The sequence below is a fragment of the Bicyclus anynana genome, chromosome 9, assembly GCF_947172395.1.
Source record: "Bicyclus anynana chromosome 9, ilBicAnyn1.1, whole genome shotgun sequence".
Lineage (NCBI taxonomy): Eukaryota > Metazoa > Arthropoda > Insecta > Lepidoptera > Nymphalidae > Bicyclus > Bicyclus anynana.
This window is the reverse complement of record NC_069091.1, coordinates 634661-653187: the sequence shown is the minus strand read 5'-3', so window position 1 is coordinate 653187 and position 18527 is coordinate 634661. Positions and strand designations below refer to the sequence as shown.

The following is an 18527-nucleotide window of genomic DNA, read 5'->3' as shown; positions in this document are numbered from 1 at the left end:
CCGTTCGCCTCAAAGCATAGGGTCGTGGCGTGGCTGTGGTGGAAGCTTACATTGATTTTCGCGCTGATTAAGTCGCGCTGCCGTACCATGACAAAACACTGTAACTTAATAACATCCACTTTGAAAATTCGCATTTTGCACTTTAGAAATTCGCATTTCTTTCTATTTAGTCCCCTACTATTTATTAGAAACAGTGTAAACTATAAATGCATTTCTCAGGGTATTTTTTAGTCTTAATAAAATTATTTAAATGTAGGAATATGTAACCACTAGTGAACCCGGTCAAGTTTCGCTTTGACTTATGTGCACCTCTTCCCTACCCCTACCCTACTCTCCTACTGTTCTCCTACCCTACCCCTACCATATCCCTACCCTACCCCTATCCCCGATAACGAAGCATTCTACTGGTGAAAGTATTTTTTATTCAAAAAATTCAAAATTCAAAATTCATTTATTTCAAGTAGGCTCAGTTTACAAGCACTTTTGACACGTCAGATGACTATTTGTAAAGATTCTACCACCGGTTCGGAAGGCAGGTTCTGCTGAGAAGATACCGGCAAGAAACTCAACAGTTGCTCTTTTGAAAAAGTCATACAGTATTACAATTTACATTTGATAACAATTAAATTACAATTTCTTATAGTTTTATTTCCTGTGTGAAGGTGGAAGCTGATCCAATGGCCTCCAAGCACCTTTGTCGTTAAGGAACTCATCAATAGTGTAGTAACCTTGACTAAGTAAATGTTTTTTAACACATTGCTTAAAGTTGTGCATTGGCAAGTCCATCACAGTCTTGGGGATCTTGTTATAGAAGAGTACACCCAAACCCACAAAAGATTTTTTAACTCTTTGGAGACGATATGCAGAAATAACTAACTTATGCCCGTGTCTAGTAAGACGTGGGTTTAGATCTCCTTTTCGTTTGTACAAATTAATATTTTGTCTCACATAAACTATACTGTTATATATATACTGACAGGCTACTGTTAAAATGCCTATTTCTTTAAACTTTTGACGAAGGGACTCGCGTGATTTTAGTTGATATATTGCTCGAATTGCTCTTTTTTGAAGTACAAATATAGAATGTATATCAGCAGCCTTGCCCCACAACAAAATACCGTAAGACATTACGCTGTGAAAGTACGCAAAATAAACAAGTCTAGCTGTATCAACATCAGTAAACTGTCTTATTTTTCTCACTGCAAAAGCAGCTGAGCTGAGTTTACCTGACAGTTTTTCTATATGAGCACCCCACTGAAGTTTAGAATCCAAGGTCACTCCCAGGAAAACTGTGGAATTCTCTATTTCTAGTGTTTCACCATTGATCATTATAGACTTATCTAATTTTATAACATTTGGTAATGAAAACTCAATACATTTAGTTTTCTTTGCATTTAAAAGTAAGTTGTTAACAGTGAACCAATGCGACACATGCGATATGGCACGGTTTACATCGTCGGAATTATCTTTACTTCTGTCACTCTTAAAAATTAGGGATGTGTCGTCAGCAAACAGTACTATCTCACAGATGCCGCTAACATGGTGTGGTAAATCGTTTATGTACACTAGGAATAGAAAAGGACCCAGAATTGAACCCTGTGGGACGCCCATTGTGTTAGAAAAACCGCGAGACTTTGAATCATTTATGCATACCTTTTGTGTTCTATCACTAAGATAAGAGGCGATGAGATCGAGTGCAACACTTTTTATGCCATAGTGGCTTAACTTAAGTAAAAGAATGTTATGGTCAACACAATCGAATGCTTTGGACAAATCACAAAATACACCAATAGCATTCTTAGCATTTTCCCATGCATCATATATATGTTTTAAAAGTTTAGCACCTGCATCAGTTGTACTGCGACCTTTAGTAAAACCATACTGTTCAGGGTGAAATAAATTATTTAAATTAAAATGACTTAAAAGTTGATTTAAAATGATTTTTTCAAAAACCTTACTAAGTGTTGGCAGTATTGTAATTGGTCTATAATTATTAACATCAGTTTTGTCACCTGATTTAAAAAGTGGTAACAGTTTGCCATGTTTCATTAGGTTCGGAAAGATACCCAAATCCACGCATTCATTAAAAATAATAGCTAAGTGGGGAGCAATGACATCAATGATGTTAGATATTACTTTCACTGACATGCCCCACATGTCTCCAGTTCTTTTTAATTTTAACAGTTTAAAAGTTTTTTTAATGTCTGATACAGTTATATGATGAAATTCAAAAAGAACGTTGCACTCTTTAACATGGCCTCTTAATATCCTCTGGGCTTCCGTAGCAGAAGAGTCCAGTGAATCTGTTAACAAGATAGGAACATTCTGGAAAAAGTCTTCAAAGGCATTAACAACCTCGTTATCGGTGTTTATCTTTTTATCATTGACAATTAATTCAAAACTCATATCACGTGGTCTAATATTGCCTGATTCTTTATTAATTATGTTCCAGGTTGTTTGTACCTTGTTTTCAGATTTTATTATTCTATCTTTGATGTGTAATGATTTTGCAAGAATACAAACACGTTTGAAAATTTTTGAATAGTTTTTTACATGTTCTAAATATGTTCGCGTTTGATTATACTGTTTCTCCTCGTACAACTCGTACAATCTGTCTCTACTTTTGTAAATGCCTACAGTAGCCCATTCGCTAAACTTTAATTTTTGAGTAACATTAATACGTTTAAAGTTAAAAATTTTACAAAACTCTTTGTCTATTGTCTTGAACAGCGTACCAAATAGCCTGTCTGGGTGACTATTTTCAAATGAAAGACTTGGAATTTTTGAAGAAATTATGCTTTTAAATCGCTCTAATTTACCTTCAGTTATCGGCCTATACTTGAACCATTGGTTGCTATTGGATTTATTGTTTAAAATAGTTATTATTTGACCACTGTGATCAGAGCCTAATTTATTTATTATCATCTTTTTTTCAATCATACAATTGTAAAATATATTATCCAGACATGTCCCTGAAGTAGCCGTTATCCTAGTAGGTTCATTAAAAGCATGAGTCAAATCAAAACATTTGAATAAGTTAAGAAATCTAACAGACTTTGAGTTTTCTGTTAGAATATCAACATTAAAATCGCCACAAATCAGTATTTGTTTGGAAGATGTGCACAAACGTCTCATTACATCCTCCATTACCTCTTCAAATTGATCAAAGTCAGCAGGAGGGGGTCGGTACACGCATACTATAACAATTCGTTCCAACTCCACACAAGATAGTTCAACAATGCATTCCACAGAAAGACTAACTATGTCTTTTCTATCCTTGTATTTTAGGTTATTAAGTAAAAGTATTAAAGAGCCACCATGTCCAGCCCTTCTGGAGAATACACTTGACAATGAAAAATTTTTAATATCAAGTACTGATAGTTGTGACTTTGTGAGCCAGTGTTCCGTAATACATAAGATGTGTATATTGAATTTCTGTACAAATAGTTCAACTTCTAATTCCTTGCCGTTGATGCTCTGTATATTTTGGTGTACAATGTTAAAGTTACAGTGCACCTCCGTTGTCATATTTTCTAGTTTAAAGAATTTTTAATTGAAACAGTACTAGGATTGGTACTGCAGTCATATATAGAAATATTTGTACTATTACTACAGTTTGTAGAGATGTCAATAGACTGAGTTACACTACTTGTAACTGGATCGTTTATATAAAAATTAACATTTGAGACAGTACTATCACTCGTACTCTGGTCAATAGAAACAGAAGAACTATTTTTACAAGTCGAATTAGTGTCAATAGACTGCGTTACAACATTTGTAACTGACTTATTTAAGTTGTAAGCCAACAGGGACGCAACATGCTGCTTACATTTTTTTGGCAGATATAAATTATCTTTAGTCAACGAATAAGATGAGGTAAACTTATTCATGTCAAAATAAAAAATTGCATCGCTGTGATGGTATGTCAAGTTGTATAACAATAGATTCAAATTATGGATATGCTTATTTTCTTTAGCACTTGACTTAAAGTATGGAAATCCACATAATGTAAATTCACATTTGGTTCTACTATGTAATACCAAAAGCTTTTCAACACATTTTATGATTTGATGCCTTTTAATTTTCAAACTGTTCCCTAACATCAAAATTACATTTGAGTAACCAACTACATTTTCAGTACTTATGCTATTTATTAAATAATTAAAACTAGCCCCTGGAAAACATTTGTTAGTCACTGAATGGTTTAGGTATTGGCTCATAATGGAACCAAAATCCTTACCTAACTTATCAGAAATTATTAGAGTCTTTTTTTGAGCCTTTTTTGGCAAATTAAAACTTTGTGAACTTAAATTATTATCTGAGATTGAAGGAATTGGAACAACATTATTATTACATTGCTCATTATGGCTCAAGTCAATATATCCAGAATTAGATAAAACACTACAGTCCTGAGTAACCGAAGGTACCTGATTTGAACATTGGCATTTGTTACTTAATGACTCAAAACGGGCCATATTGTATGTACCTAAGGCTAACAACTCTTCAGCCGCTATGATTTGATCATGGATCTGACTTTGAGACAACTCATATTTAGCAGTTATTTCCTGCAAGGTATTTTCCATCTGATTTAGTTCATGCTGTAAACTTTGTGTTTCATTTTCATATTTTTCCCTGGAATTTTCAAGTAAAGAACAGTAAGTGTTTACTTTTTTAATTAATAGTGACCGTTCTTTTCTTAAAGCCAGGTTTTTTTTATTTGTACTATTTTAAATCGTATCAGTAGTTCCAAAAATTACAAAGCTAGTTAAAAACTTTACAATCTTAATATATAAATGCGAAATCATTACGAAATCTCAAAAACCGTTTGACGAACAACGATGAAATTTGGTAGGGTATACTTAGTTGGTATTCGCTAAGAAGGGATTTTGCGATAGGGCCGGATTAAGGAGGTCTGAGGGCGGACAAAATGGCAACGCATAAATGATTGTTACCACAAATAGTTTTATCTGAAGCTACAGCGACATGTCATACCACGGCAACGCGGGCGTCATCAGTTTTGTATACCAATACAGACAATGAGATGATTTGATCCTTTGAGGGAGCGTTTGCCGTCATCGGGGGTCATGCGGGGTCGGGATCGATGCACACTTGTTGCGGCAAGTGGGGCGCGGAAGTGTGCCGCCGACCGGCCGCGGGGTCAGCCCGGCAACCAGGTAGGGGGCCGAACAAAGAACAACATCAACTGACCAGGCGGCCTTTGAACCCGACAACCGGCAAGTTACTAACCAATCTCCTGAAATATAACGTTATCTGATCCCTTAACTTACTTGGTCTACTCCTTTATTAAACTTTAGTTATAAAATAAACAAGTAAAAAAAACTGTAAAAAATTCTGAGCCCCGAATTGGGAAGTAGACACGGCTACAGACCCCTGCATCGGAGAGCACGTTTAGCCATCGGCCCCATCATTATCATTAACATCTGATAGTGGCCGTTAAACAACTTAACCGCCTAGCCCACCAACCCACATTGGAACAGCGTGGTCAGTGTAAGCTCCATATCACGTCTCCTCTGAGGAGAGAGGCTTTACCAAAATTACTTTCTTTTGCTCATTTTTATCGCTCGCATCTTGCATGAGATTAGATAAAATGGGGATAATTTTAATATACTGTTAAAAAGCTTGGTGTCTCTATTACGTATATAATATGAAAACACACCCGAATTTTAATAACCGTTATGCAACCTACTACAGCACGGCCAAAGTTTTGTTTTAGACGTTTTAAAAATTTCATAGTGTTCAAGCATGATGTGACATACATATTAATTACTTATGTGCAGTGTGGTAGTGTATTAAATAGCTTCACTAAAATGTAGAATCGCTTTTCATAAATGGCGATTGTTAGGAAACCATAAAACTAAGCATTTCGTTAAAAAACCCAAGAAACCGTTTCGTGAATTTTGTTCTAGCATAAAAGGAAATATATGCGTTACCGGCTCTCTGTATTATTCGGCATTCTATTCAATGCCTAGGCAATGTATAAAATACCTAAAACTGTAGGCAATACATAAAATTCTATTAATTTTATACATTTCCTAGGTATTCTATATAATACCTGATGCCTCAATACCTGTATGAATGATGAGCACAACTGAGAAGATGACGATTGCTCTGCGCTACATGTGAATCGTAAAATTACCAAAACCTATTTATTTTGCACATTGCCGGTAGCGCAGTAGGTAATTTATATAATTTATATTTATAGGAATATATATTTATAGGAGGATTTCCGGTTCCGGTTGTCTACGGCACCAGACGTTTAGTCGAATCTCTCGTGTAAATTAATTCAATAACTTGGAAAATCGCAACAAACACTGTTTTTGGGAAGCTACAATCACATCACCAACGTGAAACACAAGTACGAAACAAGAAAATACGCCTCAAAACGCACACTGTAACAAGATATCATCAAGATATCAAGTCATCCAGCAACCGTACGTACATACATCCGAAACTGTAAACAAACACGAAGATAGCTGCGCAAGAGTTGTCACTCGAACGTGCTACCAACCTAACAAAGAAAGTTAAACGTTTCTTTTCACGTATTGGCGGCATGTAATAAACGTTTTGTTACTGCTTCAATAACATAAGATCAATCAATCAATTTAAGAAGAATTTTTTTTTGGTTTTTATCAACATACATTTTCACGTTTTTATATTGGTTTGAAAATATGTCTACAAAAATGTCAGAAGAAATGTCGACTCTGTTTAATTTGATGAAACTCGAACTACAAAAACAAACAAGCATCATTACTGATGCAGTAAAAAGTAATATTATGGAAGCGTTAGACGACAGATTAAAAACAATAACGGAGGAAAATACTCAACTTAAAGCTAAAGTATCCTCGTTAGAACAGAAAATAAGTATAATAGAAAAAGAGAAAAGAAAATATAATCTCGTCTTTTTTGGGATAGAAGAAACGGGCAAGTCAGAAGCAGAGTTGGTGGACCATATTAAGGAAACGGTGATTGAAACAGGAACGCACCTCGAAAGCAACGAAATAAGTAACATATATAGAATTGGGAAGAACGACACCAATACAAATCGGCCTGTCGTAGTGACCATCACGTCCACATGGAAAAAACACTTCATACTAAAAAATAAAAGCAAATTCCCCGCAGGAATTTATGTTAAAGAAGACTTTCCTAAAGAAGTACTGGAAAAACGGAAGCAGTTACAGCTCCAAGTGGAAGAAGAAAGGAAGAAGGGGAATGTAGCTTTTTTGAAATATGATAGAATTATAATAAAGAAACCGACAAACACATCCAGAGATAAAAGGAAAAGGGAGGAATCAGATTCACCGAAATCTTCAACCCACAAGAAAGTAAACATAACAGCCAATACAAAACCTAATATACTAAACTATATGAATAAAAAAACACCAAACCCACTCTCTGAGAATCCAAAAAACTCTCAATGACCGCCGGCAACTGGAATCAAACCAACTCACAAACCACAACTTTATCAAACCCACTAAACTTGAAAAAATGCACCCCAAGCCGGTTGGTCACCGTGGGGGAAGAAGACCATTACCCTCTAGTAAAAAGAAACAATACCTTTAAGATTGCTACACTAAACGCACTAACCCTTAGAACAGAAGAAAGCCTGTATGAATTAGAAACAGCTCTAGAAGATATAAATTGGGATATCCTGGGTATAAGTGAGGTACGAAGACTCGGAGAAAAAATTCAGGAGCGCGAAAATTACATACTATTCCACAAAGGTGAAATTGCTGGCCAAAGAGGCGTAGGTTTCTTGATTAAACAAAAAATGAAACAACACATCAAAGAACTCTTGGGGATTTCAGATAGGTTAGCTGTGTTGAACATTAATATACCAGGATATCACAAACTATGGTCAATAATACAAATATATGCCCCAACAGAACAAGATAAAAAATGAGAAACCAAGTTCTTCTATGAAGAACTAACACAAACGTTAACAAAGTACTCACACAATCACATTATATTAATGGGTGACTTCAACGCTCAAGTTGGAGAAAGACAAAATAAGGAAGAATTTGTCCTGGGAAATTTTGGATATGGGAAAAGGAGCCCAAATGGTGTATTGCTTGTCGAACTACTTCTGGAGCATAACTTAATAGTTCTTAATAGTATCTTCAAGAAGAAAATAGCGAAAAAGTGGACTTGGGTATCGCCTGACGGCAGATATAAAAATGAGATCGACTTCATAACAACTAACTATCCGAAAGCCTTTACTGATACGTCAATACTATCCAAATTCAACTTCCATACAAACCATCGTATGGTAAGAAGCTCCCTAAGATTAGAACCACTAAGAACATCTAGATCTAGAAAATACGTAGATATACATAAAATAGAACAGAACACCAACGAAATCTCAAACGAAATTATTAAGTCTCTAAGAGAAACAAAGATAGAACTAAAAAGGGAAGATAAAAACACTGATGTCCTTGCCAAATATGGAAAACTAGAAAAACAACTAACTCTCGTCAAAACTAGGAAGGTAAAGGATAACAAATACAAACTAACAGAAAAAACTATCCAACTTATAGAGAAAAGAAAGCACTTGCTTTCAAACTACCCGAAGAAAGAAAAGTTAGTACTCATCACCTCACTAAGTAAGGAAATCAGGAAAAATATTAGGAAGGAAAGGAAAAAAAAGAGGATGCAAACATTGGAAAAGCATATAGCAAGAACAGGAGGTGTAAAGAAGGCACTTAAGGAACTGAGAGAATTAAGTAAAGAATGGATACCAAAACTTAACAAAAAAGAGACTGTCTTTACTGTCAGAAAGAGTATAAACGAAATTGCCACGAAATTTTACCAGCACTTGTTCTCTAATCAAGACAATGATGTTGATAATATCCAAGAAAAACTCCAAACCTATACAAGTGAAGAACCTGAGCCAAAAGTACTCCCCAGCGAAATAGAAAAGGCTATTCAAAGCCAGAAGTTGGAGAAAGCTCCAGGCCCAGATAAAATTATGAATGAGCTCTTAAAAGGTACAATTGAAGAACTGCTACCCATACTGACTTCAATATTTAACGACATTATTGAATCCGGCAAAATTCCTGTTCAGTGGAAAACATCCCATATCATCCTTATTTACAAGAAAGGACTAAAAGAGGATATAGGAAACTATAGACCCATAAGCCTGCTCTCTAATATTTACAAGGTATTTTCAAAAGTCATTCTAGAAAGAATAAGCAAAAATCTTGATGATAACCAACCTCGAGAACAAGCTGGCTTTAGACAAAACTACTCGACCTTGGACCACATTTTTACTGTAAAACAAATAGTAGAGAAATACAATGAATACAACAAACACCTATATTTGGCATTCATTGATTACTCTAAAGCCTTTGACAGTGTCCTTCACACAGCTATATGGAAGAGCCTGGAACAACAGGGGGTACCCTCAAAATATATAAAAATCCTGAGAAACATTTACTCAAGTAGCGAAGCTAGGATTCAGCTAGAAACTCTAGGCAAAAAGTTCAAAATTTTGAGAGGACTAAGACAAGGAGACCCCTTATCACCGAAACTATTTTCAGCTGTTTTAGAGAGTATCTTCCGCAAGCTGAACTGGGATAGCTTCGGCATAAATATAAATGGTGTTAAATTAAATCATCTTAGATTTGCAGACGATATAATCTTGTTTGAAGAGGATCCCACACACCTTGAAAAAATGATAAAATCACTTAACAATGAAAGCACAAAAGTGGGCCTTTCAATGAACATGGATAAAACAAAATTGCTTACTAACTCGATTCAAATACCTATGCAAATAAATAACCACCCATTGGAATATGTGAAGGAATATATTTACCTAGGACAAGTTATCTCCCATGAAGAACAAACAACTAAAGAAGTTAACAGAAGAATAGCAAACGGCTGGAAGAAGTACTGGTCACTAAAAGAAATCATGAAATGTAACGAGCTAAGCATGACAATAAAAAGGAAAGCTTTTAACACCTGTATACTGCCAGTTATTACATACGGATGTGAAACATGGGCACTCACTAAACTCCACAGAGAAAAGCTAGAACGCTGCCAAAAAGCCATGGAAAGAAGCATGTCAGGTATAAAAAAGCAGGATAAAATCAAAAGCAGTTATATCAGAGAGAAAACACAAGTAGTCGATATCCTATCTCGAATCGACCAATTAAAGTGGCGATGGACCGGTCACATGATTCGAGATAAGCAAGGCAAGTGGAGCACAACCGTGGCTGACTGGTACCCTAGAAACGGTAAACGGAGCAGGGGACGTCAGTCAACGAGATGGGTAGACGATATCAAATTAACTGCAGGTAACCACTGGAGGAGGGTAGCACAAAATAGAACGGAGTGGAAAAGACTGGAGGAGGCCTATGCCAACAGGCACTCCGAATTACTCGACATAATATAATTTAAATGTGTATTACTCAACTTGTATATTCGGAATAAAGGGCTTATTATTATTATTATTATTATTATTATATTTATAGGAATTTATACATTACCTAGATAATTTATGTCATGAGAAATAATATTCATAATATTTTATACACTGCCAAAACGAACCAGGTATTTTAAACATTGACTAGGCATTGTATAGAATACCTGAATTATACATTGCCTATAACATAATGCACATATAAGGCAAATTAGTGTGGCGGTAGTACCTAAAAAGAACTTAGCTTTAGGTACTCCAAAAAGATCCAGGCTTAAGAAATCGCTTAAGGTAATATTTTTATTTCTCACAAAAAAATAAACACAAATTGAAATTTTTATGAATTTTTAAACATCCATAAAAATTAAAATTTCAATGTATGTTCAGCTAAGTATGTTTTTTATAAGACGCTCTGTTTCGTGCAATATACGACGATAAGATCTAGAGATCGTTAGTACATAATATTTATGGGTGGGCGACGAGTATATCGTGACTTAGCTACTTGCGAATATAAAAATAATTATTTTGAATGTTAACCATGTTGTTTTTCAAGCAAAAATACTACCCTATAACTTATAACAAAAAGGTGAATGATTTTTTGTAACATTTTCTCACTCTGTGACTAGTCATCCGAAATTCATGAAATTTTGTCGAGAAAGGAATGGTATGTCTTTCATTCAGAAAAAAACTAATACACGGTCCGGTTAAATTAATTGACAAAAACATTGGCATGAGCAGATTCGAAAGAAAGAGTTTATATTTATAACGGGAATGAATTAATATTTTTAGGTCCGCCAACCAGCATTGAAGCAACGTGGTGAGTCTAAGCTCCTAATCCCGTCTCCTTTAGAGAGGGAGGCCAGGGCCGGTAGCCATATGACACGTCTAGTCTCTTTCTACAAACGCAAAATGTATAAAAATGGCATATCAGACCGATAACTGTGATCACGTGACATGTCGATAACAATGTCATTTTTTAATTTTCGAAGCGTTTGCGATTGTAGAAAGATAATAATCGACGTGCCACATGGCTACAGGTCCTGACCTTCCTCTCTGAGATTGGGAGCTTAGACTCACCACGTTGCTTCATATAAACTGTTAATGATGATGTAGACTAGCGTCAACCAAAACAAAATAATCTAAACATGGGTTTATGTTGTTTAGTTCGAGTTTGCTGTAGCAAACTTCCGATTTATATAATCAGACCAGCTCAATGGTGGTATGTATTGTATAGTGCTAGAAGATACCCAATTGCCCATACCAAATTCCAGTAATGAGGTCATAATTCTAGTTTAACTTCTAAGATTTGACCCTCACCTACTGACAGACTGGCTGACTAAATGGGAAAAAAATCAGTTATCGATATCGATATGTATAATAAATTGCAAGTTCGAAATTGAACATCGTAGGTACACATCAGGATAATATTCCTGAGGATGCAATGGTGTGAAGGGTATGCATAAGATTTTCTGTTGGATTTTAGTGTCATCGCTTGCATTCGTCAGTTTTTCGTGGATAATAGCAAAATAAATCATTTATTCCTTAATATTATATAGATTCTTGCTGTATCGGGACAAGAGCAGACGTCAAGCGGCCAATCGTGGTCAAGTTACCAGTGGTATGTGGTCACACAATAGAGGTTACCCAGTAAGGTATATCGCAATTAGCCAGCTGGCAATGTTCCAGCCACTTTTTAAGCTCTGCACTCTGACAGAAAGCGTTGCTTTGCGGTAAAATTCGCTTTCTAGATAACCTTTTAAAGTTACACGTTACCATTGTTTTGGTACTTTACGTTATCACTTAGGATAGCCGCGTCTAGAATATTTGGAGTGTTAGACTCTAGGACTTGATCTCTTTACTTTTTATATTTTATATTGGTATCATATACATATATTAGCAGAGTTATCACAGTTTTTGTCATACAGGTCGGACCGAAAATCCTCTTAAACAGACTTATTCGCATGCGCTGCCTTAACTATTGTGTAAAATTGAAATTAATGTATTGAGACTATATGTATTTTTAAAAGTTCTACAAAAAAGTCCACAATACTATATATCTATCTTCTATATATTAGGAGATATAGTACCTTTTGTGTTTTTAAAATTATTAATTTTATATACTTAGGTTTATGTCATTATTTATACAACTAAACTTTAATCCTTATTAAAATAAATTATTTAATTATCACAAGGATATTATATAGATAAGATTTGCCCTTTACAGTATGTTAATTAGTTATATAGTTTCGGAGATAATACAAAATTTCTAAATTACGCAGAAATGCCGCTACATGACGCCCCGCGGTTTCAATTACGTAGTTGCCGTTTCCGCGTGAATATGGGGATCATACATAGCCTATGACACTCGCAAATAACGTAGCTTACTATTGGTAAAAGAATTATCCAATTCGGTCCAGTAGATGCAGAGATTACCCTCTACAACACAAACTTTACCTTTTTATATTATTTATTATTATTTGCCTATTAGCATAGAAGTCCCTATTTCCCTTGGTCATCGCATGACGCATAAGGGGCTGGACCAATTTTGCTAAGGGTAGGTGTAGAGTAGAGATAGTGTAAGGGCGGGAGGTGTAGGGGTTGGGAGAGGTAGGGGTAAGATAGGGGTAGGGTAAGCGTAGAATAGGTGTAGGGAAGGGGTAGGGTAGGGGTAGGATAGGGGACCGATTTCGCTGAGAGTAGGTGTAGGGTAGAGATAGTGTAGGGGCGGGAGGTGTAGGGGCGGTAGGTGTAGGTGTTGGGTAGAGATAGGCGTAGGATAGGGGTAGGGTAAGGGTAGGATAGGTGTAGGGAAGGGATAAGGGTATGATAGGGGTTGAATAGAGGTAGGATAGTGGTTTGGCAGGGGTAGGGTAGGGCCTATCCGTACCCTACCCTTATCCTAGCACTATCCTAGGGGTAGGGAAAGGGGAAGATTACGGCTAGGGTAGGATAGGGTACTGGTAGGGTACTGGTAGGGTAGGGGTAGGGTACGGGTAGGGTAGAAGTAGGAGTAGGGTAGAGGTAGGGGATCGATACGGAAGCCTATTTTGTATTTTTTGTCTGTCTGTCTGCCTTTTTTTGACTGGGCATCAAAACTGAAACTACAGAATGAATCAAATGATACTTAAGACGATTTGAGACAACAATACGGAGAATGATAACAAAATCAGAAAAGGGTGAAATAGGGGTAGAAAATTTGTACGGAAAAACCTTAATTTTTCTAGGTACATTTGTAAATGTAAAATGATTAGTGGACTATTTATTAGGTATAAGTTATAAAACTTGCAAAATATAATGTGAAATAGGGGTTGAAAGTTGACATCGATTTTTACGCGGGCGTCCGCTAGTATCTTTATAAAGTTATGCTTTAGTTACTAATGGACGAGAAAATAAATGTGAACTGGAGTATCGGGTTTTCTTAAAAAGAACTAAAGAATCTCAATCTGAAACGAACGACGAAATAGCAGCCGTCAGCTAAGATCTTTCTATATTTTCCAAAAAAAATGTGTACTGTATGTGTATCTGTAAGTTTTTTTCTCCTTTGCGCTGCGACTACTCAAGGGCTGAAAGGACATGTCACAATTTTGAAATTTAAATTAAGAATTTTTATAAAGCAACATGCTTGTAACCCACCCTGACAGATTGTCAGTGATCTTCGCGTAGTTACGTTCGTTTAAGGCGATTTTAAAGCGATTTAAGGAACTATTTTGTGTTATGCAGACGAAGTAACGGGCGTCCGCTAGTAAAGTCATATTATGTTCGGGATATGAATAACGTCGTGGTACGACTTTAGTCAACCTTGATCTGCATATTGTCAATAATATTGACAACATTGTAGAGTGCGGGCATCCTTAGATTCATCTGGACTTAACGACTCTACAATGATGAGGAACTGAGGAAGATATGATTTTGATTCGGTGTTTTTTTAAAAACAGTAAATCAAAATCCTATCTTCCTCAGTTCCTTAGATTTAGTGTTTTTTTAAACCGATATTCGGCTCACTGCTAAGCTCGAGTCTCCTCTCAGAATGACAGGGGTTATGGCGATAGTCCACCACGCTGGCCCAATGCGAATTGGCAGACTTTACACACATAGAGAATTAAGAAACTTTTCTGAGAAATTAATCTGGTATGCAGGTTTCCTCACGATGTTTTCTTTCACCGTTAGAGACACGTGATATTTAATTTCTTAAAATGCACACAACTGAAAGGTGCATGGCCCGGACCGGATTCGAACCAATACCCTCCGGAATCGGAGGCAGAGGTCATATCCACTGGGCTATCTCGGCATTGCTATACGTTGATTTACCAGTACGAATTTTTTTTAAATGATTTTTTTTATTATTGTTGTTGATCGATTGCACCTATGCTTGCGGATGCAATGTGAGACACCACACAAGTTTATGAGTGCGGACGTCACTGAGTCTATTTGCGTTCGGCATAACGAAGGCCTCTCGTTCAGAGGGTTCTCCGCACTCCGCGCTCGTTGCTGGCGCGCTCGAAGCTTGAGCTGAAACTCAATTAGTGCTTCAGACGTATTTAGCACAATGCACAAGATGTAGTTCTATCCAAGATACAGTTCCAAAAATACTTTATTCGATATTTTTTGCAACTTTTGTGTTTCGGGACAGAATCACACTTAGTACAGTACAGTCTACGCGATGTGGTTTTATCCAAAGTTTTGTGGGATTAAAAATAATCCTTCCGAATAATTTATAAGAAAATATTTTTACGTCTACTTGATTTTTATAGATATGTAAAAACTTGTTCTGTAAAAACGGTCCTTTCCAGTTGTATTTTTTTTTTTGCTTTATTTGCTTGGGGTTGTTTAAAAACCAAATAAATATCGACAAAATCTTACGTATAAGGTCGGTGTGACGGACGGTAACCCTTGAATGCATTATGTAGGCTGCATCATGATGCATTTAAGGGTTAAGTATGAAGTTCACGAGCACAGAACATAGTGACTAAATTAGCGCTTCTTCACCGGCTTGTCTAGAAAATAGCACTTCTACCTAAAACCGTAATTCGGACGTAAATAAAAGTAAGTATGTATTCCCTAATAAAACTTCCTTCGCCAATAGTATATTCATTCAAACATTTCCGAATAATCTCGGAAAAACAGTTTCGGCATGGACGCTCTGTTTTTTGGAGTTCTTTATAAAATAAACTGAAATGTAAATAAATAACATGCACAAATTACCTGAAAACGTCGACATCCCCGATAACAAAGACAGCCCCGAGTGTCGGCTGTGGGAAGGGTGTATCATGCCTATAGAGCATATCTCCGAATCCTCGAATTGCCACATATTTGTTACCGAAAACTTTTACCACTAGCGAAAGTGTCAAAGGAAATCCGCAATCAATGGTTATGACAGAACCCAACACTTTTATAACGAGAATTGTGTAATAAATATGTAAATTAAGTGGAATTTAGATAAAAAACATTCAATACTAGAATAGGGGTAAAGTTTTTGTCACATGAAAAGGAAATGCTGACATATTCAATGATGTGTAAGGATATGTGTCGAGTTCGCACGTGCTCGCGGTACGACGTCCGCGGCGCGACTGAGCGGTGCTGTGCGGGTGTAGACCACAGGGTGGTAGGAGGTTTCTCGTTCCACCCTCGTTCTGTTTGGGGGGTGGTGGGTGATAAACTGACGTCAGGGGACGTCGCCGAGCTCGAGTGTGGGAACTCATCCTATATTTGACTATTCAAATCCGATTATAGCAACAATATTTTATTTAAGATTTCTTTTGGAGGAAATTTTAATAAAAACCCATTAGACCTGGTAATTGAGAAAGGTACGAGTTAAATAAACAAATTTGAGAATTATTGTGTGTATACAAATTACTAGTCTATCACATCTAGGTAAACTTATTTATTAATTGTACTTATTGAATTCCTCTTTTTACAAATGACCATATTTTGATTTAGCTTTTGTATTGTATAAATATCAATTAAAAATAAATAATAAATAAAATAAATGGCTATAAGAGATCATAAAAAAACCTCATTTAGCACTATAGTTAAGGGGGTGCAATCAAACCAAGAGAGAGTTTAGAGTATTAATTTTGTTGTATCCACTTCTAGCTTTTCATTTAGTATAAATACCAGAATATCTGTCTAAAAAGACATGACTTTTACTTAATATTTTTTTCAAAACATACTGTAGACTTTTATTGGTCACTAAAAATGGACTTGCAGATTTGAAATTAGATTTAAAGCCTACAGCAGATTTTATTAATAAGAAGTTAAAATATTTTATTCAATGGTCCTCATTACCTATATGGAAAATCAAGATAAACTACCACTGCTGTAAAAGAGAGCACACATCTATGAGAAGAAATGGCCAAACAAACAAGGCCAAGATTATTGCATACTATGAAGAGGCATATATTTGTACTAGATTTTGCCTAATAAGTGTCTAGTAAGACAACATTGTTGTGCTATTGCCCCTTTCTTATCCTTAATAGTCCATTACAAATTATAAATTATCAACCTTTATAAGATCAGTGACATAAATAAAAACTTGAGTAAATAATACAGCATAATTACTCTTCTTGTGATATAATATGATTTATTGAATGTTTAAGATAAGAAAATATATACTTGTATAACACTACTTGTATAACAGTACTTCTAATAATATTGATGTTTTAATAAAAATTAAGATCACATCCATACAATCTAACAAATTTAATACTAAATATATTTTATTTAATAACAAGTGCCTTGACAAGCAAAGTGAGTGTGACAATGCACTGTAGGATAGTTTGGTTTATTCAAACCCTGATTGGTTTGTTTGGATCATACTTGAATGTTAAATCATTAGGTTATATATCTTTGCTTAAACTCAATTGCAGCCTCAGCCTATCACCAGACATGATTTAACCAATTAAGATTATCTGTGAAACTCAATCAATGTTGTTATTATATATTATTATAAATTTCAATGTATTTAATTATTTCAATACAGTTTCTTAAATTTATTTTCAACTCACTAGTTTTCGTTTTTTGTTGTTTTAGGGCCACTGTAAAGAAGAACCAGCCAACCGAGTCACAGAGACGCCCTTAGAGTGTTGTTCCACCCATCTATTCTGCTTCTGCCTTCGGGACTCATTAGTGCTTCTGCGCTCGCCTAAACCCTGAGTGGCACAGCTGAGGTCCAATTAAGGAACCTACAGCACTTATACAATCAGAAAAATAAGTCTGTTCCATTGCAAGCACATAGGTCCACATTGAGCTTTAGAGAATTAAATAAAGATAATACCTAATACTGTAAATTCTCATTTGACTACCTCATTAGTCCATTGATTAGCAGATATGGCATTAGACAAGGTTCTGGGTTGGACTGAAATATTGAGCTTTTCTATTTACAAGAGGTTATCACCAATACCTGCAATCGAGCAGTGTAATGGTTTTAACCACTACATCCTTAATTATACTCTTTTATTATTAGGAGGAAGGCCTTGCCCTATAGTGGACCAATAGGCTGAAAACTACAAATGCCTGAAATGTCTAGTATGACTATGACCTCCTCAAAAGAAGCCAATGATTTGTGACAAGATTATTCAGATCAAATTAAACGGTAACTTCAAACCTTCTGTACTAAAGAGAGTTCTTTTCTCTACAATCTAGATAATAAAGGTCACTCACCGAGGTCTTTGAACATCTTTTTATAATCGCCGAGATCATTCTGCTCCAACCACTCATCGACTTGTCTACTTTCATCTTCGAATATTTCACTTAAAACTAATCTGGTTATATAAAAAAATGTGAAAAAAAGAAACACTGTGGCACAGTATTGTATTTGCTTGAACATATTTGGGAGTTTTAGTCATAATAACGAAGGTTTATTGAAAAATAAATATTGCTGAGGGAATTATAAACTCCATCCCAATTCCTTCCCATCTCCGATCGTTTGACATTGAGAAAAATGACAATTGACATCGACAAATGACATTGGCAATGACAACTGTAACGTCACCACAGATATTTAAAAATATTGCAGCATGAGCCCGGCTAGCTAGACATTAGAGGTGAGTCGTACTCGCTAAAACGCGTACTGTGTTACGAGTACGAGTACGCC

At 35.8% G+C, this 18527-nt stretch overlaps 1 protein-coding gene across 1 annotated transcript in view; it reads right to left on the bottom strand.

The window, feature by feature from the left end:
* Positions 1-18385, bottom strand: part of LOC112048821 (apoptosis-resistant E3 ubiquitin protein ligase 1) — a 64524-nt gene extending 46139 nt beyond the window's left edge. The window contains exon 1 of the mRNA XM_052883456.1: positions 18095-18385. Coding sequence (XP_052739416.1) covers positions 18095-18260 — 166 coding nt within the window. The 5' untranslated portion in view covers positions 18261-18385. The remainder of the gene's footprint in view (positions 1-18094) is intronic.
* Between the last annotated feature and the right edge of the window lie 142 nt (positions 18386-18527).